Source organism: Tasmannia lanceolata, unplaced genomic scaffold, assembly GCF_043159265.1.
Source record: "Tasmannia lanceolata isolate RefF3 unplaced genomic scaffold, GAP_Taslan_0.1 ptg000025l, whole genome shotgun sequence".
Classification (NCBI taxonomy): domain Eukaryota; kingdom Viridiplantae; phylum Streptophyta; class Magnoliopsida; order Canellales; family Winteraceae; genus Tasmannia; species Tasmannia lanceolata.
The window spans coordinates 8,707,972-8,733,740 of record NW_027518702.1 but is presented as its reverse complement, the minus strand read 5'-3'; the positions used below and the strand labels follow the sequence as shown (position 1 = coordinate 8,733,740).

Sequence of the window (25,769 nt, the reverse complement as noted above, 5' to 3'; positions counted from 1 at the left end):
TGCATGGGAAGTCCTTTATTTTTTATTATTTTCTATACAGGTTTTACAAGCACCCTCCCTAAGCATATAGATAATTACATGTTTAGTGAAGAACATAGCTAATTAAGCTAAATCATCATAGATTATCTAAAGGATCCCTTTCATCAGGTCGCCCATTTTCACTTTTTAGCCGGCGGATTTTGAATGATGAGGATCCCACAGAGAGGGCATGGAGTGGCTTGTCTGTTACACGTATAAAACTGTAGGACCATGCTCCTAGCAAAGTTCCCAACACTGGGCCCACCACATACACCCATATACCTCTGTATTCCTTGCTTGCTATTGCGGGTCCTATACTTCTTGCAGGGTTCATAGAACCTCCTGATATTGGCCTGCAATTCATTCTACATAAAGATTAATCACATCTTGATAGATTCTACTTTCACTAATGACCTCTTCGTTTTAGATTGTGGGAACCGATTGTGAGTCCAATACTGCTCTAAAATCATGTAAAATTACCGATTACTCCAAAAGCGAGTCGGTGTTATTTAATCTTTTATACTTTAACAAAATCTGTTGTGAAAAGTGAGCCTATGTGGTTACTCTCGTGCGCAACAGACCATCCGCGAAATGCCTTCTGCGATGGTCCCTAGCAAATCCCAAGACCAAATATTAGTTTGGTCTCGACTAATTGCCTTGTCCAAAATCAGGCCATTCATTTTTGCGTGAATGGCTGGGATTAGTTTTGGGCAAGGCACTTAGTCGCAATTGAGGTGAAAACCACTCAAAAGGGTAACTTAGTAATTTGTCTACCCTGCTAGGATGGAAGTTATTGTAACTGCCGAGCCAACCGCTATCCCTGCCAACTCTCCTATCTACAAAACAACATAAAAATAAAATAAAACTGATAAGAGGATTATGAGATGAGAAAATTAGAATTACTTTCTCTAATAACAAAAGTTTTGAAAGGACGAAAAAACCCTTGAGAGTTTAAAGAAATTACGGCTTTGGTATCAGTGGCAACAGCTGATGTGACGAACATCATCGAGAAAGTTACTATGACCTCCATAGCAAGGGCTTGGATTAGTGATCCCGATGGAGTTGTGGTCCCCACATTAGTTATAGGGTCCAATATTTCGCCAAGTGTGAATGAAGCAGTTATGGCTCCTGTTAGCTGAGCTGTTATATAGAAAGGAACCTGCAAAACATAGGCAAGTTTTATTTTTTTACCACATATCTACAAGTTATGGGTATTTTGGTCATTAAAAAATTATGGTAAGTTTGGGTTTAATCCAAGGCTATGGATTAATTACCCTCTTTACAAACTACTCTTAACCACACTTTACATTGGAAATGATATCTGCATTCTCTTGTTCTGATATTGGCACCCTTCACTTTTTAGGATACTCTTGATTCGTTGTCGATGACTTGGATACAAGTATCTAACACTAGTTATGTCACGCCCCAACCCCATTGTGTAAATATTGTCCGGTTCTGGAAATTCGACACTCTTCAATTTTATTTTCCAGCAGCACTAACCGTGCCTGACCCCACTCCATATGCAAGCCCTTTGGAGATGCTGAAAAGGCGTCTACACAGGAATATAGCACAAGAACTTTCTCTCCCTTTCAATGTGGGACCTTACAATCTACCCCTGTTAGAGCCCATAGTCCTCACTGGTATCCCGTACTGTGGGAGGTATGGCTCTGATACAATTATGTCACACCTTGACTCCACTATGTAAATATTGTTCGGTTCTTGGTGTTCTATCCTCCCTGGTTTTAGCTTCCGGCAGCACTAACTAGGGGTGGACATGGTTCGGTTCGGTTTTCTGGTATACCTAGAACCGAACTATTTGCAATCGGTTCCCATGAATTGGAACCAGAACCAAACCATTTATCCTTGGAACCGAACCGAACTAGAACCGAACTTGATCGGTTCGGTTCTGGGTTCACCCACCTTTACTTGAGAAGGGTCCAGCGCGAGAGAGAGAGAGAGAGAGAGAGAGAGAGAGAGAGAGAGAGAGAGAGAGAGAGAGAGAGAGAGAGAGAGAGAGAGCAAAGCAAAACGTTAGAGAGGGGTGAATTTATTCTCATGCAGTAAGTGTAAAGTACTAAAGTGTAAACCATTTTTTTCTCACGGAAACCAAAAAAGGGGGGGGGGGTGATTTTATCCGATTGTGGGGGATATGATCCCACTAGGGTCTCGGTTCCAGGATCCCAAACCCACAACCATACCGGAATTCCCACGGTTCCAAGATCCCAAACCGGAACCAAACCACCAAATCCTAGAACTGAACCGAACCGAACCAAATAGGCCGGTTCGGTTCAGTTCTTCGGGTTGAACCGGAACCATGTCAACCCCTAGCACTAATTGTGTCTAACCCACTCTGCGGGGCCCACCCTTTGGAGATACTGAGAATGCATCTACACAGGGAGAGCAAGAGTTCACATATATAGCCCCTAGAACTTTCTCTCTTTCCAATATGGGATCTTACAATCCACCCCCCTTAGAGCCCAGCATCATTGCTGGCTCAGTGGCACACCGTACTGCGGGAGGTATGTCTCTAATACCATTCTGTCATGTCTCGACCCCACTAAGTAAATATTGGCCTGTTCTATGTCTTCTGCCCTTCTCGGTTTTGTTTTCCAGCAATATTAACAGTGCCTGACCCACTCTGCAGGACCCGACCCTTGGAGATGTTGAAAATGCGTCTACACAAGGAGAAGAAAGGTTCACATATATAGACCAAGAACTTTATCTCCCTGATGTGGGATCTTACAAGTCAAGGAGGTGAAGGTACATGAAAATCAAGACATCTTTCTTCCTCTCCTTTTTTGGCGTTTTACAAAATGAAGTGATATATTTGCCCCCTTTTCTTTCATGGGCCACACCCCTGTAGTGTATTTATGACTACGACTTTTTACACTAGCCACTAGGAGTGGACCAAGGAAGAAAAGGAGGCTATTATATATTTACTTTTACAAAATATCAACTATGTTTGTCAGTGTCTTGTTTTAAAATTCTTAAAAGCCCACGTATGGGGTGGTTATGTGTTTATGATTATTTGCTTGGGAATATCCTTTCCAATTCATATAAAATGCTAGATCTAAGTTCAAATATTCAATTGAACCATTAACTCAATAACTCTGGCTTCGATGTCACCTTGATCTAATAATCCTAGGCTCTTGATCTATCATGCCTTGACTAAAGTTCCACCAAGAAAATTTAAACCGCTGATTTTATAGCTCTTTATCTTATACATGAGATGTGTGATCAAACACCATTAATTTGGTTTGCCACACCCACATGATGTTCTACAAGATCGATAGTCTTTGTTGAATATACACAACCAAGACTTCCACAAGGACCTAAATTCCCCTGCATGACCTAAAAATTATCTTTTGCCATTAATCGAATTTTTGCATACTTGTTCCCACATAGGAGAGACGGCATGATGTGGACTATTCATTCAGTGGGCCCCACCATAAAGACATGGGGCACATCAATTAATCTCAACCATCTGATCGACTAGGATTTGAATGTGGACCATGTTAAAGTATAAAAGATTAAGTAAGCCTTCTCCAACAGCATAAGCTTCTGGAATAATTGGTTGTTTTCACATGGTATCAGAGCCAAAGGTCCCGAGTTCAAACCTCCCGGATAGCAAAAATCCACTTGCAATGGTCAAACCCAAAAGAGGGGCCACATGTGCCACGTGTAGGCCAACCCTAGAAAGAGGGGTCACACGTAAGCAGGGTGTTAAAGTATAAAAGATTAAATAATGCCTTCTCCAACAGCTTAGGGCGTGTTCGGCAACTATTCTTGTACGGGATTTTCCCCTTTTTTAGGGGTGGAGAATGACGAAACCCAAAAATATCTCAAAAATCTTGTTCGGCTGCATGACCCGCTAAGGTCCGTTTCCAAAATTTCTACTACTTTTTTGACCCAAAAATAGGATTCCTTGAAGTGATAAATAACCGTTTCTAAAGTTTCTCATCACTCCGTTTCTGCCCGATTCTTTAGGCGAAAATGAGAAGTGTTGCTGAACATGCCCTTAAGCTTTTGGAGTGATTGGTAGTTTCACAGACCATAGATCCATTTTCGTTATCCGTCCATCTAACCTCCACCTAGGGCTGCTAACGGGGTGGGGTGGGGCGGGGCCGGATGTTGCATTCCCCGTCCCCGTCCCCGTCCCCGCCTCAAGGAAAATTCTCCATCCCCGCTTTAGGGATGGGGGGAATCCCCGTCCCTGCCCCACGGGGAATATCTAATCCCCATCCCCGCACACTAAAAGACAAGGGCCAAAAGGGCATATTTGGAATTTTAAAAATATAAATTCTTTTTTTTTATGCAGGTTATGTACATAATATAAGGTATTGAATCGGGGCGGGGCGGGCCCATAGCGATCCCCGTCCCCGCTTTCAGGGAATCTTCAAATCCCCGTCCCCCTCCCCTCCCAAAACGGGGAATCCCCGCCTTGTGTGGGGCGGGGCGGATCCCCTTTTTTACGGGTGAAATATTTCACCCCTCCCTCCACCTGTGAAGCTACCAATTACTCCAAAAGCTTAAGCCATTTGGAGAAGACACTATTTAATCTTTTATACTTTAACATTACCCCTCAAGTGCGGCCCCTCTTTTTAGGGTTGGCCCACACATGGCACATGTGGCCCTGCTTTTGGGTTGGATATTAGATGTGGATTTTTAATATCATGGAGTTTTGAAACAAGGGCAATTACTCTGATACCGTGTGAAACTGTCAATTACTCCAAAAGCTTAAGCCATTGGAGAAGGCCATTTAATCTTTTATACTTTAACACTACCAGAGGTGGGTAAATTTAACCTAATACATAAACTCCAATAGAGTTTGTATAATGTACATACCTGTTTCCAAGGGAAATGGCGGACAGTGGCGAAAGCTAATGTGACCGCAGGGTTCATGTGCGCCCCGGAGATATGGCCAACTGCGTATATCATGACTGTTACAATAAGTCCACCTGCAATTGAAGCTCCAAGCCTGGAAACAGCGCGTTCATTTCTTGTAGCCATAGCCGAGGAACCACAAGTCACAAACACCAATAAAAATGTTGCTATTATCTCAGCAATAACCTGCAATGCCATTCAAAAGATTAAGAAGAATACCAAAACATCAGTCATGAGAGTATAATTCTATGAAAGAGTTTAGAAGAGAAATCCACATAACAAAATCACATGTAATGTCTGAGAGAGAGAGAGAGAGAGAGAGAGGGACAAAAGACAATGAGTTTCATAGCCTCATGCACGGACCTATTACTAAGCCTAAAGGTTTTGGGAGACACAATTGGACCTCTGACTTACCTTACTAATATGATAGTTTAGGTGAGATATCAAGGCAAGTGTGAATGGAACATGTACATAAAAGAAGAAGATTGTGTTGGTATTTTAATACAAAAGTGGCCTTGTTGATATTTTTTAAAGTTCTTTTGTTTACAAACAGAAGCCACTTTGGTTTTGAAAAATGGTTTGCTCACTTTCTTCACAAAGCGAATAGTCCCGTATTGGAAAGTAGAGAAAAGCTTCATGTGTTTATATAGCTTTTCACTTCTTTAGTTTTGTGAATAAGAAGAGGAGAAATGGGGCCTACGCACATGAGCCACAAAGTGGACCCTGTGGGCTTTTGACTATACCACACGCGCGCCGCCTAGCCCGGCCGGCCGCGCGTGTGAGTCAAGGTTTTTTCATCCCCTACATTTTAATTTTTGTAAGCCGGCTTACTGGAACGCCAATTAATTGGGTAAATAATGGTGCAGTTCTCTGGTAAGCCGACAGACCTAATCGTTGTGACTGATGAGGAAGTGTCTCTTCGCATCAGTAACGTTTTTTAACAGCTCTTTCCTTAAATGTCGTCTTTACGCCATTAAAGGGAGCATTGAACAGATACGTTTTGGTTTATAAAAGAGAAGGTTCTCTGTGTTTTTTATATACAACAGAACAACGAAAACTACTATTTTCTTCTTGCTTTCTCTATTTTACTGTAAACAGAGATTTCTTTCTTCTTCTTTTATTTTACGTATTTTGTTGGGCAATTAGAGTATTCGGGGGTTCGAATCTCTGAGATCGTGCAGTTCTTGGAGATCGACGGTGCGTCGGGCTATTGTATCCTGGGGGTGATTGCGACCAGTAATCTGCTACATCAGAATTAGTTTTCGGAGAGGTGCAAATTCACCTTAAAGAGAGCGACAAAGTCCGTACCTCATCTCGCCGCATCGGAAAAGGTTTCACTAATATCGTTTGTTTGGTTGTTTCTGTTTCTCAACAGAAGTCTGGTAAGCCGTATTATTCTCTAAATCCACAACAATTTTAAGGTGAATTTGATTATCTCTATATAATATGGCATCACGCAATGAAGTTTTATCGGATTCCTCCAATCCGAATAAACCTTTTCGTTTTAATGGTGCAAACTTTAAGAGATGGAAGAAGAAGATGTTCTTTTATCTGTCTACGAAAAATGTAGCCCATGTTCTAACCGATCCTAAGACATGGAGATTAGAACTTGAACCTACTCGTTCCTTATTGAAAAAATAGTGGAAAGAATCTGATTTCTTGTGTCAAAATTTTATTTTGAATAGCCTTTCCGATTAATTGTATGATTTCTATAGTGACTCTCAAGACTCTAAGTCACTTTGGGATGCATTACAGAAAAAATATGATACTAAAGAGGCGGGTTCAAAGAAGTACGCTATTAGTAAATACTTTAGATTTTACATGGTGGATGAGAAAGCTGTTATGTCACAGACCCATGAATTGCAGAAATTGGTCGAACAATTTCAAGTGGCTGCTGTGATTGACAAGTTGCCTCCTTCGTGGAAAGATTTTAGAAACTCTATTTTACATAAATCTAAAGAACTTTCAATGGAAAGTCTTCTTGTCCGTCTTCGGATTGAAGAAAAGAATCTTAACCAAGATAAGAAAGAGGAAAATGTTAGTAATGTAAATTCTATTTCTGTTTTCCAAAGCTCAAACCAGAAACCACAAGTCAATCTGAAGCCTAAGAAGAAGTCGATGAAGAGGAAACAAAACTAAAACCGAGGTACCAATAAGAGTCAGAACCCGAACCCCCAAAAGAATAATGATTATTGTAAGGTTGTTTGTTACAACTGTGGGTTGAAATGGCATATTTTTCGGATGTGTCGGTAAAAGAAAGGTGCACAAGTCCCTCAGGCCAATGTGACTGAAGAGCCACTTGTGGCTATGATCACTGAGGTGAATTTCGTTGGTGGGTCTGATGGGTGGTGGGCTGACACAGGAGCTTCTCATCATGTGTGCTATGACAGAAGTTGGTTCAAGACTTATGCACCTGTTGAAAGTGGTAAGAATGTGTTGTTGGGAGACTCTCACACCACTATGGTACTCGGAACTGGGGATGCTGAACTCCGATTCACTTCTGGGCGGAAAGTGGTGTTGAAGGATGTTCTTCACACTCCTGAAATGAGGGAGAACTTAGTTTCTAAATTTCTATTAAATAAGGCTGGATTTAAACAAACCATTGAATCTCATCAGTACATTGTAACCAAGCATGGATCCTTTGTTGGGAAAAGATATGCTTGTGATGGGATGTTTAAACTTAATGTTGAAATGAATAAAATTTCTTCTTCTGCTTACATGCTATATTATGTCACACAAATAAGAAATATGTGTATGGTATGAGTGCACTTGGTTTAATCCAAAAAATAAAGTTAAAAGATTTTCAAAAGTGTGAGACTTGTAGTATGGCAAAAATAACTAGAAAGCCTTTAAAAGTGTTGAAAGAAATTCAGAGTTATTAGAGTTAGTCCATACTGATATCTGTGAGTTAGATGGTATCCTAACCCGTAGTGGTAAAAGATACCTCATAACTTTCATAGATGATTTTTCTAAATATTCAATCATTTATTTGATTAGACAAAAGAGTGAAGCCTTGAAAATGTTTAAGGAATATCTGTTAGAAGTTGAGAATCAGTTTTACATAAAAATCAAGAGACTTAGAAGTGATAGAGGTGGTGAGTATGAATCACTAGAGTTTACTGATTTTGTGAAATATCTAGGGATTATGCATGAAACCACTGCTCCTTACTCCCCCGCCTTTAATGGGGTTGCAGAAAGGCAGAATAGAACATCAGTTGAACTTACAGATGCTTTACTCCTAAGTCCAGGAGCTCCTTCTAACCTATGGGATGAAGCAATTCTAACTTCAAACTATGTTCTTAATAGAATCACAAACTATAAAACTAAAGTTTCACCACTTGAGTTATGAAAAAACAGGAAACCTAATGTGAGTTACTTTAGAGTATGAGGTTGTTTAGCCTATGTGAGACTTCCTGATCTTAAAAGAGCCAAACTAGGAAGTAGAGCCATAACATGTGTCTTTATATGTTATTCTTTAAAAAGTAAAATATATAGGTTCCTTGACCTCAAAAATAATGTAATTGTTGAGTCAGTAAATGCTAAATTTTTTGAGGACAAATTTCCTTTTAAATCTAGACATAGTGGGGGTACCAAAACTATTGTAAATAGTGGGGGTACTAAACATGGTTTAGATGAACACACTGAAATTGAAATTGAACCAAGGCGAAGTAAGAGGGCTAGAATAGCCAAAGATTTTGACCCTGACTTCTATGCCTTTACCTTAGAGGGAGATCCATCTTCCTTAGAGGAAGCTTTATCCTTTTCAGATGCTGATTTTTGGAGAGAAGCCATCAATGATGAGATGGAATCTTTGATGTCTAACCAAACATGAAAATTGGTAGACTTGCCTCAAGGATATAAAACTATTGGTTTTAAGTGGGTTCTTAAAACAGAAAGAGAACATTGCGTGCTTACATGTAAGTGCTCTATATAAGCACTAACCTACTCTTTGTAAGTCATCCAAGAATGATAAATTTAGAGAGAAGATTTCACTAATTCTTGGATGCAATTACAAGAGGATCATTGCGTGCTTATATAGAGCACTTACAAGATAAAGATAGAATCAAATCAAGATAGTTATGGAGGGAAAGAATCCTAATCAAATCTACCTAATCGGATCCACTTTCTAATCTCTCTTGCTTGCCTCTTCTATCCATTGGCTAATTGATTTATCTAATCTCTCTTGCTTGTCTCTTCTATCCATTCCCTAACTTAGCCAACTTACCCAATTTACCTCCAAGATGATCCAATGGTGAGATCTTAACCCAATCCAACCGTTGGATCTCACATATTCTAACATGCCCCCTCAAACGTGTATGTATTGAAAATCGATATACATTTGGATACAATAAAAAAATTCCCAATACAATAGAATTCCCCAAATTACAAAATCAACCGATTTGATGCACATTTTCAAAAGTCGATGACGAAAATCCTTTGATGAAGACTGATGTTGCTGCCAATGATCATTGATGATGGTTGCCGAAGAAGATGTCATGTGTCACGACGAGGGCTTATAAGCCAATAGATCATAGCCTCGATGGGACTAGATGATACTCAAGCCTTGATGAGTGAGTAGAAATTGGTAACTATCGACCAAAGCCGGAATGGGCAAGAATTGGGTCGCTATGGACCAATGCCGGAATGGGCAAGAAAAGGCCTCGATGGGCAAGACAACATGGGTCAGTTTTACCGATCCTCGTGGTATTGAAAACTCCCTTTTATGCACGCACTTCAAAAAGAAATGAAGCACCTCCACTGAAAGGAGATAATATTTCAGGCACACACCTAAATAAGGTATCTCAACTGAAATATATCAAATGTGAAAGGAGCTTAAGATTTGGGAAAGAAGAGAGAAATTAAGAAATTGAGAGGCGCAACAAAAACAATGGCTAAGGACATTGATGGCAAGGAACAAAGATCATAAGAAACCCTTGGACATAAAAAGAGGGGTGCAAATATCAAATATGGGGATCTTTCACAAACAACAATAAAGGGGATGTTTGTAGAAAAATGAGGGCAGCACCTACTGGGGAAAAAACTTGGGAAAAAGTATGAGAGAAAGGGGTGGCTGTCTTTCTCAACATAGGGGTGCTATTATCAATGTTTGGGCAATAGATTGGATAAGATAGACGAAAGGGGTGTGAAGAAGAAAAGGAGATGAGAGTGGGTTAAAACATGGGGTGCGACTACCAATATCGTGGTTGCTGTTTTGCAAAAGATAAAGACGAGATTTAAGGATTAAAACCGGGTGTTAATTTCCAAATCTCATAAAGGAATGAAGAGGCTGTGGATTTCAATATTGAGGGATGTTAATATCTCAAGAAAAGAAGAAACATATACAGATTTGACATTGCTTGTAGGATGCCTTTGGAAGGCTTGGACAGAAAAGAAAGAGGAGATTGCCCAAAAGTTTGGACGGATTCGAAAACTCGAATCAATGTGAAGCGAGATGATTGGTGAACAAAGATCAAAGGAGGTTGTAAGGTGAAGGACTATAAGGTGAGGATGCAGTGCCCGGCGTGGGAGATTGTAGGAGGCCTAGCGGAAATGAAGAGTCCGAGGAAGAAGAAGAAAGAGTAGCATTTTGCAGTGGTGATTGTGACGGGAGTGATGGCCACCAGTGGAAGGCTAGACCGCCCGTCCGCTGGAGGACGGGGACTCTCTCGTGTTGTGCTCATGCCCTAGTAGGATCTATTGCTCTGATACCATAATAAATTTAGAGAGAAGATTTCACTAATTCTTGGATGCAATTACAAGAGGATCATTGTGTGCTTATATAGAGCACTTACATGATAAAGATAGAATCAAATCAAGATAGTTATGGAGGGAAAGAATCCTAATCAAATCTACCTAATCAGATCCACTTTCTAATCTCTCTTGCTTGCCTCTTCTATCCATTGCCTAATTGATCTATCTAATCTCTCTTGCTTTTTGTATTCTAAAGTTAGAATACATAAGGCAATTGCTCTTTACCTAATTGATCTATCCACTTTCTAAAGTTAGAATATGTGAGATCTTAATCCAATCCAACCGTTGGATCTCACATATTCTAACATTGGATCATAATACAAATATCTGTTTAGTCGAATATGGTACGATATGTGGCTCCCTTTGAAAACAAATAATACAAATAATAAAAAAAAAGGAAAACTATTATGCATACATTACCAATATAGTTATTTTAAAATATATCGGCATATCTATATATGCAATAGAGAGTCAATGAAAGAATATCATTATGTGTATCTAATTAAGTCGATGAATTACTGCCAAGGATTCGCATCACAACAATGATAGTTGATGAGAGTTGCTTTGGGAGAAAAGTCTGAATTAAATATAGTTTGCTAGGAATTTTTGTTTCTTTTGCATCTTTATATATAATATATAAAAATAAATAAAATAATAATAAAATGTCACTAATTTTTTTTTGTTTTAATGACGAATTTATTATTAGCTAGTATATTTTTTAAATTCATCTTTCGTAAATTTAAATCCTGTCACTATTTAATTAGCCTTAGAAGTGTTTAATAAATCCTGTCACTATTTAAAATTATACGGGATTGAGTAGGCAATTTCACAAAAAGCTATTTCGCGGCTCACTTTTCAAGGGTGAACAACAACCTAATTTGAAATAATTAAATGACTAAGACAAAGTGAGCCACGAAAAGGTTTTTTTTTTTTTTTTTTTTTTTTCGAAATTGCCTGGACAATCCCAAATTAAAGTTAACCCTATAGATGCATGATTTTGAATATCTCCATACTCATCTAATCACATCAAAATTAATGACCATCTCCATTTTAGAAATCAGAAGATCGGCTTGCAGATTTTCTACCTATGAATAGCCATCATAGACTCCGTTTTTCTACCTAATATTATCTAAAGTATAAGAAAAACATGAAAACAAAGGTGTGATAAAACTGTAGAATTTTATGAACAAGAATACATAAAACAAGAATAATATAAGAGAGTTTTTCTTTCTTAGAGGAAGAACATTGTTCACAAACTTTTCATATCTCCATTACTCAAAATAAACACAACAGCGGCCCTTTAAATAGAATTGTGTCTGTACGTACAACACCAACCAAAAAACTCATGTTTCACTCTTGAATCCTAACAACACATGACTCATGTGGATAAAGCTAACTTCCTACAAAATAACTAATAAACTTTATCAAGATAACAACTACCAAAAGAATTCCACTCGTCCACCTACTTCTAGAACACCAAAGAGATAAAAACTAATTTGGGTTAGGTAGACCCCACTGGTTTGTACTTATTAATTCCAACAAAAATTTGCTATAGAAATCCTCAAATTAAAATAATTTCAAAATATACATGTCTACTGATAAATTTTGAAGAGAAGATTTTCTATTAATCTTGGATGATTTACAATAATCTTAGGCGTGCTTATATAGAGTACGTACATGATAAACATGGAATGGAATTAAGATAATTATATAAGGAAATCTAACTAATCAAATCTACTTTCCTAATCTCTCTTGCTTGCCTCTTCTAATCCACTTGGCTAATTTATCTAGTTGCTTCATTTAGCCAACTTACCCAATCTACGTCCAAGATGATCCAACGGTGAGGTCTTAACCCAATCCAAATCCCACATAATCTAACATGCCCCCTCAAACGTATATGGATTGAAAATCGATATACATTTGACAAAAATTTAAAAAATTCCCCAATACAATAGAATTCCCCAAAAATACAAATGTAATCAAAATCAACCGATTTGATGCACACTTCCAGAAGTCGATGACGAAGATCCTTTAATGGAGATTGATGTTGCTGCCAATGATCATTGATGATGGTTGCCAAAGAAGATGCTGCTTGACATTTTGTTACGAAGAGGTCTTAAAAGCCAATAGATCATAGCCTCGATGGGGCTAGATGATACTCAAGCTTTGATGGACGAGTAGATATGGGTCACTATGGACCAATGCCGGAATGGGCAAGAATTGGGCCACTATGGACCAATGCCAAAATATGCAAGAAATGGGTCGCAATGGACCAATGCTGGAATGGGAAAGAATTGGGTCAATATGGACCAATGCCGGAATAGGCAATAAAGAAAAATAAATAAAGAGATGGGCGGCAATGAATGACATGCGGCAACAAACAGCGAAATATTTTAATGACAAATATCGGCGATAACACATAACTTTTAAAAACATTGGGCACTCCCTGAAAAAGAGTGCACATATATCAAATGCAGGGACTCTTGTAAGAGAAGTGCAATAAAATATGCAAGGGCCAAGGGGATGAGAAATTAGAATGAAGGAGGTGCCCGTATCAATTTTGAGGTAGATATTTTTCAAAGGACAAAGATCAATGGTGTGGTGAAATAAAATTGGGGTTAGATGAAACGAGAAGAGAGACTCCATGTGAGATGATTAAAAAAAGGAACCACTCAACCATAAGAAGAGATGACAGCCTTTCCTTTTGGCTGATTTTACAACCACAAGAAAGGGCTGCTAATATCAAAACAGAGGGCTGTGGAGATCTTTCCCCAAGATGGAAAAGCTTAAAATATGAAATGGGGCTGGATTTGCAGCAACTATGCATGGACTGGAAGTTTGTTTTTCCGACAGGTTTGGGTGCAGATAGGCACATAAAGATGGGTGCTAAGGAAAAATCAAAGTAGGTTAAGAAGTAAAAGAAGGAATGATAAGGATTTACCGTGGCCGGGCGGACAGCGACATCGGCCGTCCGCCGGAAAACGAATCAACTTGGGTTGTGATCAAGGCGGCAAGGTCCGATCGACCTGCTCTGATACCATGATAAATTTTGAAGAGAAGATTTTCTATTAATCTTGGATGATTTACAATAATCTTAGGCGTGCTTATATAGAGTACGTACATGATAAACATGGAATGGAATTAAGATAATTATATAAGGAAATCTAACTAATCAAATCTACTTTCCTAATCTCTCTTGCTTGCCTCTTCTAATCCACTTGGCTAATTTATCTAGTTGCTACTTTAGCCAACTTACCCAATCTACGTCCAAGATGATCCAACGGTGAGGTCTTAACCCAATCCAAATCCCACATAATCTAACATCTACAAATTCATCTAATAACTTCTCCACTAATTACCATGTCTATGTTAGAGATCAGCTTGCAGATTTTCTTTACCTAAGAATAGCCATCACCAACTCAATATGTTAAAAACATGAAAACAAATATGATAAAACATGTCACATAGATATCCTAATTTTTAAAGAAGAATCTTCTTCATAAGCTTATATATTGAGGCACAAAGAGACACAACAAGAGACAAACATAGGAGAAATGGGGTCTTCAATATTCTTGTTTGTGGCCCTCCTTGTGGCAGCCATTGCAACAAAAGAGGTTGCTGAAGCAAATAACCGCTTTCCATTTCCCGCCGAGCTGAACGGCATCAAGACACCTATTATTATCAATCAAGAGTGTAAGCATCCTATCCCAATTTCGTTTTCTATTGCCATCACGAGAAAATGATAGCCTTAAAGACAACCTTTTAGTATTTGTTTTTGAACTTAGTTTGTATATTTTTTGAAACTATAAGGAGGAGGGCTTATAGTTGGATTTTTTTTTTGTATGCAGATTGTGATTGCGGAGAAGGTTACAGGTGCTGCTTTTGTACTCGCGTTGGTTTTACTCCTCTATGCCAACACTGCTGTAAAAAAGGGGAAGAACCCTAAGTATCCCCAAGTATTTAGGACATGTGAATGGAGGTTGTGGACAAGCAGCAGCACTATTGCTTGTATGGAAATTGGATTATAATATAAATAAAATGGAACAAGGAATGATCAGATTCTTCCCATATTTGTTCTTTCGTTCTTCTTTTTGTCGTTTGTGTCTTCTTTTGTCTTTTTCATGTGTTTGAGATTCATTTGCCAAAAGCAAATATTATCATGCAAGGAGAGAGAGAGAGAGAGGTGGTGTGATTCTCTACGCCAAATTGCTTTATTACTTTTTTTCGTTTTCATTAAAGGTCCGTTCTGTTGCATATCTTCGTGGGGAAAGGAAAAAGGAAAATACTCTTTTTTTGGTAAAAGACCAAAATTTGGTTGTTCTGTTGATGCTAAAATGAGAAGAGGAAAATAACATGGATTCCCTACTGGTTGACGTGGCCATCATCTTTCTGCCCACCAAAATCCATCTTTGAGCAACGGATTTTGGTTGTTTTGGTCGGTTGGAGAGGCTAATAAGCCCAGAGAAGTGAACCCTTTTCTGGACAAACCCCGATCTCCATTGGCCTTCAATTGGAAGATTTTTAAATGAAGAAAATGGTACTGTAGGTTGTGGGTTATAGGATTAAAAAGGATGGAAAATGTAAGAAGAAGGTATAGGGGGCTGGTTTTTACTTGTACGGTCAAAACAGTCGTGATATTTATGTTTTTGTGAGTGTATGCCATATGCCACGAACGCAAATGCTAATGAGGGGGCTTTAATTTTAGGGGTTTCCCATCTCCAAAGCCACTCTTGAACACCCTTTTCACCCTTCATCTCTGCAAGAACAGCCGGAGAAGCTAATAAGCCCATAGAGAAGCCCTGATCTCCGTTAGGACCTAGATCTCCATTGGCCTTCATATTAATCGCCACTGGCAAAGCTTATTTTTTCATTTCCATGCTTTAGATTCAGAAATGTTACATGCCTAGATGAGTCCCGCAATAGTAGAATAAATTAGTTGGATTTTTCATATGTCAAATCTTCGAAGATCTGTTCATTGGATTGCTTGTACGGTAGATTAGGCAAGTAGGGTGGATTAAGTAACTAGAATTAATTTGGATACTAGCCAAGATTAGATTAGTCTTTATCTAGTTATTTCCATTGTTATCATAAGATCTTTCTATGTTTATCAATAAAACACTCATTTGCTTTTCTATAATTAATGAATAAATTATCTTAGAATTGTGTCTTTTTGCACAAAGGAGGATTGATCCTTCCCTCGAAGTGGATCAAGAGGCTGATCCTCCCTCTAAGAAGATCAATCATGTTATGAACCAATCGGGTTCGTAACAAGAAACCCCAATATGTGTTGGTTATGGAAGACTGAGTCGGTCCCTATTTACATTTTCAACTCAAATTTTCTTTTCTGTTGATAACCGAACACATTTCTTTTTTCTTTTTTTAATTTCTTTTCTTTTTCTTTTCCTTTTTTGCCACGTCACTTCCGAGGGATTCTGACCCAAGCAATGCAACAGTACACACCCTGAGGAAAAAGAAATCGGTATTCGGTATTTGCCTTGCCATGTAGCAAGGTTCCATAGATATGCATATCTCCAAAATCATCTAATTATCTCAAAATTAATTATCATTTCTATTTTAGAAGCAAGAAGTGTTAGGATTTAATTTTAAAATTAATTATTCCTAAAGGTTTTGGATCCTTCTGAACCTATTTTTGGGGTCATTTTTTACATTTGAGGGTTGATTTGTCAAGTTACAGTGTATTTTCTTCACTTTTGAGTTTCTAAGATAGGTTTTGAGTTTGCTTTTGTTTTCAAACTCTTGTCAAACTTGACCAAATGTGATGATGCATTTATTTTAGCATGATTTTGTTTCTGATCAACGGTTCAAACTATATCTGGTTGACCCTTTTGGTTTCTATTTTTGAAATCTAGAAACCCTAATGCTATTTATATGCATTGTGCGTTGTATATAACTTAAAGTTTAAATTGATTAGTCGAAATCATATATGGGACTAAACTGTTAACTTGAAAATATATTATTCCAAATATGGTTGAAACCCTAAGCTAATGGTTATAATAAACTGATTGTGTATATTTTCAACAACCCTAAGATATTGATTTGGTTTAACAAGGAAGTTGAAAACTAGTTTTATATACACATGTTTATACATATTGTTCATCATTTCTAGTTGAGAATAGATTGTATCTTCTTGTGGTTAGTCATTACATGGATGAACAAAGGACTGATTCTGTCTGGAAACAGAACCGCTTAGGGTTTGTGGTTAAATTAACCATGTCACTAATTGTGGCACCTTATGAATTATGAAACCACATTCGGTTGCGTCTGTTTGTCCAAGAGTAACACTCAGCCCAACGGATGACTTTTACTTTGCACAAATAGACGGTGTGAGGAGGCTAGGCCTGGGTAACTTAGTTTGGGGTTGTGCTTCTGCCCAACGGTGATGTGTGCTCCTAGTACTAGGTTATTTGGCCCTAGTCTGTCTCATGGGAGAGCCAATTGTGTACCGTGGCATGGCCCAACGGACGGACTACAGTGACACGCTTGGTGTCTCGCCAGAATCACAGTATTGTGATTGTCTGAATTAAAAATCGTTTGTGTGTTGTGGCACGGCCCAATGGACGGCCCATAATGACACGTCTGATGTTTCATCGGGTCACATTTTTATTTTTCTGTGATTCTGGGCAATCCAACTAATTTTTCCTAAAGATTAATTGACTAGATTTTATATGAGAACCAATTGTGTATCGTGGCACGGCCCAACGGACGACCCACGGTGACACACCCAATGTCTCTTTATAATCATGGTATTGTGTTTTCTAAAGATGAAACCAATTGTGCATCGTAGCACGACCCAACGGATGGCCCACATGGCACCTATGGTATTTAATTAGAAGCACACTTATGTATCATCATAATTTTATACATTTTAGTCATTCTTTTCAGTTGGATTGATTGAAATCGTGGATGGAGTTAATTAAACTCCATTTGTGGACTGAATAGGTGTTATAAGAAGTGAGCATGTTTGGAGCTGCAAGTCTGTGTCTGTGACATTGAAGTTGTTGGTATCTTAGTGTTTTTTCTAGATACCGATTATGTTGAGTAATTTAGTAGGTCATAAACCTTAGCAAGTGATGGACTAGATCTGCATAGTTCAAGACTACAAAAGGCTAGACTGTGCATCATTGAATGACAGGCCCACTAAACCCACATCTAAAATATGCTTATGAATAGTGGGAGTTCAATGTTAATATCAGTCTTGTAGTAATGGTAGAGCTCCATTTCGGTATGCAATTCGAGATATTTTTAAGACTCAAATATGCGAAGGAGTTCTTGAATGTAGTTAGTGAATATTTTAGAAGATCATTCGAAGCACTTGCAAGTACCCTTATGATGTGTTTTGATAACCTTAAAGTATATTAACCAAAGGAGTAGTTTTGAGCACATTTTGAAAGGCTTAAGATTCATAACCTTGGCTGTGCTCATTTTACACCTCTTGGTTCTTCTAAAGAGCAACATTAAGTAAAGTGGTCAAAAAGTGTTTTACCAAAGGCAACATTTAGTATCATGCAGATGTATTTGCTCGATGATTCAATTTAGAGAGATCAAACTAATTGGTATCAAGTGTCATCCGAGTGTGTGACATATGACACAAAATGTATAGATACCCTATGTTTGTAATGGCTAAAAAGTTAAGGTAATATCCTGTATTATGATTCCTATTTAGTAAGTGTTTCGGAAAGGGTTGGTGGATAGATTAAGGCATTGCTATTCACATTTAGAATTCTATGTGAGGTCTTCTTGCGAGTCAGGTGCTTAGTAGAAGAGAGTATACTATTATATTGGGAAATAAAATAGAGATGGTTGTTGAATCCATTGTTACTCGCCACTCTTTTCTGAATATTGGCTTCATATGGACTAGAAACCTTATTCTAGAAAACTTGATTCTTTCGGCTATGAATCAAGATTTGGAAGTATGATGGATTCTCTCTAGTTTTTTTATTTTCATTTAGTGATTTTGGTTCTGTTCAGGGCAATCCTTATTGACTTGGATTGCACTTCTCTCAAGGCCAGAGTTAGCTCACCTTGCATTAGAATGAGATAATCAGTAATGTTAGAAATAAACGAAATCGAGTGACAAGAATTCATCCAATCAGTGGGTTAAGTTTTGAACCACATATCTGAGGATAGTTTGGTAAAAGAAGAATTCTAGATTCACTTGATTTTACTGATTCTAATAATGGTATGGGGTACATTAAAGGAAAATATACAGAGATTAATTAGTTTAGGGTGTCACCTTGAGTATCGGTCCGTTAAAGGTCATTCACAATGACATCTTGGATCTTTTGACTCTGACAGTTGGTGATGGAAGGCGTTACCCTTTTGGATAAATTTTTTAGCCATAGTTACGTGTGTGTCTCTCTAATCAGCGGCAGTTGGCCCTGTCTTTGTTTGTGATCTATAAGGTTAGAGTCAAGAACTAACATGACTTTAAAGATCAAAACAATGAGGATCAATTATACAACTCTTTGTTGCCTAAGATTGTGGGTTAAAGCTTTAAAACACCCGTGCATGTTGTGATCAAAGTAATGCTGTGCCTAAGACCCCTTAAGATTTATGGGTCATAAGGAAGCTGAAATTGAGAAACAAACAACTTTGGGTTGTTTATATGAGAAATTTTTTTTATAACTCGGGAATAGAGGGATTGACCCCTGTGACCATAAGTTGCAATTGCATAGGTTATCTTAAAATATTTAACGGTTTTAGGTTCTGTTGTTTGACCCATAGTACGTATTGTCAGGATTAAATGTGCCAAGATTTCTAAAAGGTGGTGACCTCAGTGGGAGTGTAGTGCCTTTAGTAAAATCATCTTTGAGGAGAAGCAGGTTATAATACTATATTGGTGATCTAAGAGAATGTGGTACCAATGTTCGTTGGTGCATCAGAAGGCAAATATCATTAACAGCCCACATTATAGATGTTGGTGGTGACAACTACCGAACAATCCATGGTATGGTCACATTAAGTGAGAATGTCAACTTTTACTAATAACTATGTCTTTCTGAGTGGGTGAGAAATGACTAAGTAATTTCATTTCTTTCAAGAAAATCTTCTTGCAGATTTTCTATCTTCTTCATAAGCTTATATATGGTAGTACATAGAGATTGTGCAAGACACAAACTTAGGGGAAATGGCGTCTTTGAAAATTTTCTTTGTGGTATTCCTTGGCAACTAATCGCCTTCCATCTCTTGCTGATCTCAATGGTGTCGAACTTACAAAAATCGATTCAGGTACTAAAAACATCCTATTCTAATTTCATTTTCTAATGTTATATTTAGCTCGATCACACAAGAAAATGATAGCCTTATAGAGAGCTTTTTAGTATTGGTTTTTTTATGTAGTTTGTATATTTTGTGAAAGTAAAAGGACGAGGGCTCATTGTTGGATTTGTTGTTTTCAGGTTGTGCTGCAGAATGTCGAATTGGGTTTGCTTGCTGCAGTTGCAAGAACGGACATTGCCAAATGTGTTGGAATGAAACCAACTAGGTTGGAGGGAGAAGATGAGTTTCAAGATAAGAAGATTGTTCTCTTGATGCCAAATACACAAAGAAAGTAGCCCAAGATGTTATACTACTTAAAACCCTTTTTCTTTTACACCAAGAACTTACATATGAAGAAGATGCATAGTCTAAAACATAGCCTACATTCCAGGTCCGAATTTAACAAGACTTAACTAATCTTAGCTTCCCTAAGTACCACTAACACATTAACATATGAAAACTAAATGAATACCACAATTCCAAAACAAAGAAATAAGTCCCTAGGCCATTAACTCCCACAAAGGAGATTTCCAATGTGGTCAAGTCAAGTCAAAGTTGTATCTTGCAAGCTTCCAAAATAGAGAGTTCCAAAATCATGGAGAATCCAAGAGCTAAGTAAATAGGTGGTCAAGCTTAAATTTCCAATATCCCTCCTTAAGTTAGACCACTGCCATACCGAGTTTTGTCTTCATCTTGATGAATGTATCGGTCTTCAAAGTCTTTGTAAAAATATCAGCAACTTGATCTTGAGTTTTACAAAAGCGAACGTTGATAACTCCATCATTTACCAAGTCTCGAATGAAATGATACTTGATCCTTATGTGCTTGCTTTTGCCATGAAAAACTGGATTCTTTGTGAGAGAAATCGCCGAACTTTATCAGAAAATAAATGTGTACCACGTTCTTGCGAATGTTTGAGTTCTTCTAATATCCATCGTAGCCAAAGTGCTTGACAACCCCCCGAAGATAATGAAATGTACTCTGCTTCCGGCGTAGAAAGAGCAACAACCGATTACTTCTTTGATGCCCATGAAACTGCACCCGAACCAATGTTAAAAACATAGCCGGAAATACTCTTGCTATCATCAACACTTCCACCCCAATTACTATCACAATAACCAACTAAACTTGAATCTTTAACTCTTCCATAACATATCCCATGATCAACCGTTCCACTTACATATCTTAGAATTCTTTTACCGGCTTTCCAATGACTTCTTTTTGGTGATTCCATAGATCTACTAATCATACTCACCGTAAACATAAGATCCGCTCTTGTAGCCGTCAAGTACATGAGACTACCAACAAGACTTCTATAAAGAGTTGCATCAACTCCTTTCTCATCCTCATTCTTGCATAGTTTCAAGCCAACTTCGATAGGTGTGCTAATATGTGTAGCACATTCCATTCTAAACCTCTTTAACAAATCTTTTGAATACTTCTTTTGAGAAATAAAAATTCCATCATTTCTTTGGTTGACCTCAATATCAAGAAAGAAATGGAGAATACCCATATCGGTCATCTCAAATTCTCGCATCATATTTCTTTTGAATTCTTCACACATACTTGAACTATAGCAGGTAAAAACTCAAATCATCAACATATAAGCAAACAATCAAAATCTCACATTTAGTGTCCTCTTTGGTGTAAAGGGTGTGTTCATAAGGACACCTTTTGAAACCATTCTTCATGAAATATCTGTCAATGCGACTATATCATGCCCTTGGTGCTTGTTTCAAGCCATATAAAACCTTCTTCAATCAGCACACTTTACTTTCTTCACCTTTCTTCACATAATCGGAAGGTTGATCAACATACACCTCCTCTTCAAGAAACCCATTCAAGAATGCTGATTTGACATCTATTTGATAAATTTTCCAACTATTTTGTGCTGCCAAAGCTAGAACCATACGAATTGTCTCAAGACGAGCAACGGGAGCAAACACTTCTTTGTAATCAATGCCATACCTTTGCTTGTAGCCTTTTACTACTAAGCGAGCTTTATACTTTTCAACTTCACCACTTGCATTCAAATTTGTCTTGTATACCTACTTCACACCGATAGTCTTTTGCTCATTTGGAAGCTCCGTTAGCTCCCAAGTATTGTTCTTTTGGATTGTACACATTTATTGATTCATTGCTTGCTTCCACTTTTCTTCTTGACATGCCTCCTCAAAACTAATTATCAGCATCGGCAAACAAAGCAAAATTTGCTAACTCTTCATCGGTAATTCTTCTAGACTTTTCATAAATTTCTCTTATGCTTTTTATCTTCTTTGGATGAGAGTCGGGGCTTGTTGAAGACAATGAAGATGATGGAACCGAAGAAGATGGAGAAGAATATGGAGTGATAGGAGGAGCCATATCCTCTTCATTTTCTTCAATTCCACCATCATAAGTATTTTTGCTTTTATCCATATCTACCAAAATGTCTTTCTTCTTCTCGCTTTGATACCACTTTGTTGTAATGAAACCAACTAGGTTGGAGGGAGAAGATGAGTTCCAAGAGAAGAAGATTATTCTCTTGATGCCAAATACACAAAGAAAGTAGCCCAATATGTTATACTACTCAAAACCCTTTTTCTTTCACACAAAGAACTTACATATGAAGAAGATATAGTCTAAAACATAGCCTACATTCCAAATCCGAATTTAACAAGACTTAACTAATCTTAGCTTCCCTAAGTACCACTAACACATTAACATATGAAAAGTAAATGACTAGCACAATTACAAAACAAAGAAATAAGTCCCTAGGCCATTAACTCCCACAAAGGAGATTTCCAATATGGTCAAGTCAAGTCAAAGTTGCATCTTGCAAGCTTCCAAAATAGAGAGTTCCAAAATCATGGAGAATCCAAGAGCTAAGTAAATAGGTGGTCAAGTTTAGATTTCCGACAAAATGTGCTGTTACAAAAGCCGAAACCCCTAAGTCTTAGGACATTTAAGTGGAGGTTGTGGACATGGAAATGGGATTATAATATAAATAAAATGGAATAAGGACCGATCAGTTCTTCCCATATTTGTTCTTTTCTTCTTTTTTTGTCTTTAGGTTTGCTTTGTCTTTTTCGTGTGTGTGTGTGTGAGAGAGAGATTCGTCTGCCAAAATCATATATTAACATGCAAGATTCATATGCCAAAATCAAATATTATCATGCAAGGAAAATTAAGATGGGGCGTTTTTGCCAAAAAGTCTCCAACTATGGCGTTTTTACAAAAAGAATCCTATAGTCTGCTAATTTGAAAATCACGTCATGACATTTGGCCTTGTATTACAAAACAGGTCATGCGGTTTTTTATTATAAAAAGACAAGAATACCCTTTTGTTTGTTAAAAGACAAAAGTACCCTCTGTTCTAGTTTTAGGTACTATGACAATTTAAGAATTGTTCAAGTGCTATATACATGTAAAATGCAGTCATGCAAGCTATCTGCGATGCGATGTACATGTGGCAAGCATTGTGACGGTTTCGGTTTCGGTTTCGATGATGGGCCTTGCCTGGAAACCCATGTCTTGAGATGAAATGGTTGGAGCCATTCAATCATTTGTAAAATAATGGCCTTCCACATAGCAATGTGTTCTCTAGTGTTGAGCATTATATATAAATGCACAACCCTGATCGTAGTGTTGAAACCTAAAGATCATCATCGGGTCCCACATGAGACATGGTGTTTAATCTAGATCATTGATCTTGTGGGCCATTACAAGGCACCTCACTTGGTCCTGTTCACATGCCTACTAAAATCAAGGGTTAGGATCGTCCGATCAAGGTGTGATTAATGGTAATAGGCGGAATTTGTAATTTCTATGATCAATGGCAAAGGACCGTTTTGGGTCTTACAAGGAGCATTGAATTCATATATGTGATAAAGATTGTTGATCTTAAACAAAATGGTCACCTTACAAAAAAGCAGGACACAACTAAAGGGTAATTTTGTTTGCTAAAGGGTATTTTTGTCTTTTCAAATTTAAAATTATCTTCCTTTAATATTCCATCAAGAGACTCTACGAATGATTTGATTTGCAATGAATGCCCAGAATTCCATGACCTGATTTACTAGAGGACTCTTTTTGCAAAAAAAATTATAGTTGGAGACTCATTTTGAAAAAAAAAACTCAATTAAATTTAAGATAGGCAATAGAAGAGGAGATTCATAGGTTGGAATCAATATGAAAGATTGCAGTAAGAAAAAAGCCAGGCATGACCCAGATCAACCTATCACTTAAAGACATTAGAGGATTGCAATTCCATAAAAAAAAGATTAGAAAATGAGATCACAATTCCATAAGCAAAACTACCATAACAATTAATCAAGGGAAGTGATATTTTCCCTCCTCAGAGGGATAAAATCACCCCCTTTAACATTATCCATTAAGTTTTAAAGGCAAAGAAAAACGTTATAGAGGGTGAATTTATCCTCAAGTAGTGAACCATTCTCACAGAAACTGTTAGAAGATTACAATCCCATAAAGGAAAAGCAAAGGGAAACACATTAGCCAAATACACATATATACCATCCAACAAGAAATAAGAAATTGCAGTTCCATTTAACATGCTTAGAAGGAGAAGAAAGAATAAAGTAAAGAAACCCATGAGCCAACTTAATTGACATATTGGTCACCTAAAACTCTTTGCATATGAAATTTCATACATAAGTAAAGGGACAAGAAGCATATTCAGCACAATATGTAAGTTTGCAATCAGATTAAATAAGACCCAAAAGCAAATATCATGAAATTAGAGTGACAAACAAAAATAAATCATATGTATGAGAAAACTAAAATAAAGGGATTAGGAATGGATTTTATACAACCTTTCTACGAAAGCTTGGAGGGAAATATTCTTCGTTGAATTTCCAAATGAAACTGAGTGTTGAATTTTTAGGTGTATTTTCTTCTACTTGGATTTCAGTTGAATGGTTGGGCTTTGGAGTTGAGGCCATTATCTGGTCATAAAGCTGAAATCCGGAAAAGGATGATCGTTATATGAAATACCCAAGATGCAAGAACTAAAAATTTTAATGGGTTGAGTCTCTCCCTATCTCTCATAGTCAGTGTATAGTTTCAGGAGAAATGAATACAATGAGGAAACGTCAATTCCTAGAGACCAAACTTTATGTCTCGGGGGTCCACATGGTATAAGAAATTAAGAATTACAAAGATGCATTTTTCTTTGGCTACTAATATTGGCACTATCATGTTTTAATAATTGCACAAACGTTAACTCGGCTTTTCTTCTCCTTTTTAATGAGCCTATGAGAGCTTTCTGAGAACTATAATAGCCTTTCTTTTCTTTTTTTGATAGGCAAGCTGGGTTAGGCAGGGACCCCTACCGGTTTATTTGATATATAGAAAGACAATAAAAGGCACAAAACTATCCATGACTCGAAACATGCAGAGATGGAAAACCAAGGCTAAGAGCAAATGGGCAACAAACACTAGGCCTAAGAGATCTAAAAGCTTAACCCTTGTGATTTACATAATCAGCTAATTTGGTGGGGTATATTGGGCTCTTCGTGAGCGTCTTGGCCAATTTTTCTTCTAGACTACCTGACATGATTAATTTGATTTCTCAAGTTCTGGGTTCTCTTCTTCACATTTATCCTCTTGCTCGGCTGGGATAAGGTGGACTTGATTACGTTCGTCCGCAGGAAACTTTCTTTTTTTGAGATTCTTTGGGACCATTTGTGATTGTTGGATCGTCTTCCTTGTCTGAGGAGGATTCAAATGAGGCATCTTCAGGGTTGGTATAGTCTTCTGATTCAGTGTCGTCTCCACTCTCTATTCCTTCATCTGTCAAAGGTTAAATACTATAATAACCTTTGACAGCTCTTTAA

General features: G+C 37.7%; 1 protein-coding gene across 2 annotated transcripts; it reads right to left on the bottom strand.

Moving 5' to 3' along the window:
• Positions 1 to 24,990, bottom strand: LOC143857892 (aquaporin NIP2-1-like). Of its 2 annotated transcripts, XM_077368425.1 has the most exons (6): positions 24,747 to 24,881; positions 7,316 to 7,441; positions 4,864 to 5,088; positions 983 to 1,177; positions 793 to 854; positions 1 to 371 (listed from the first exon to the last, which is right to left on the bottom strand). In XM_077368425.1, exons 3-6 carry the CDS (start codon positions 5,026 to 5,028, stop codon positions 116 to 118), a joined length of 678 nt encoding a protein of 225 aa, XP_077224540.1. In that variant the 5' UTR covers positions 5,029 to 5,088; positions 7,316 to 7,441; positions 24,747 to 24,881; the 3' UTR covers positions 1 to 115. The 2 variants fall into 2 exon arrangements, with proteins under 2 accessions (XP_077224540.1, XP_077224539.1); XM_077368424.1 differs by lacking the exon at positions 7,316 to 7,441 and having other exon boundaries at positions 24,747 to 24,990.
• Positions 24,991 to 25,769: the final 779 nt, after the last annotated feature.

Coding starts and splice junctions, on each gene's coding strand:
- LOC143857892 (XM_077368424.1), bottom strand. CDS start 24,875: ATGGCCTCAACTCCAAAGCCCAACCATTCAACTGAAATCCAAGTAGAA. Junction 855..982: donor TTGCCACTGATACCAAAGCC/GTAATTTCTTTA, acceptor GTTGTTTTGTAG/ATAGGAGAGTTGGCAGGGAT. Junction 372..792: donor ATAACTTCCATCCTAGCAGG/GTAGACAAATTA, acceptor AATGAATTGCAG/GCCAATATCAGGAGGTTCTA.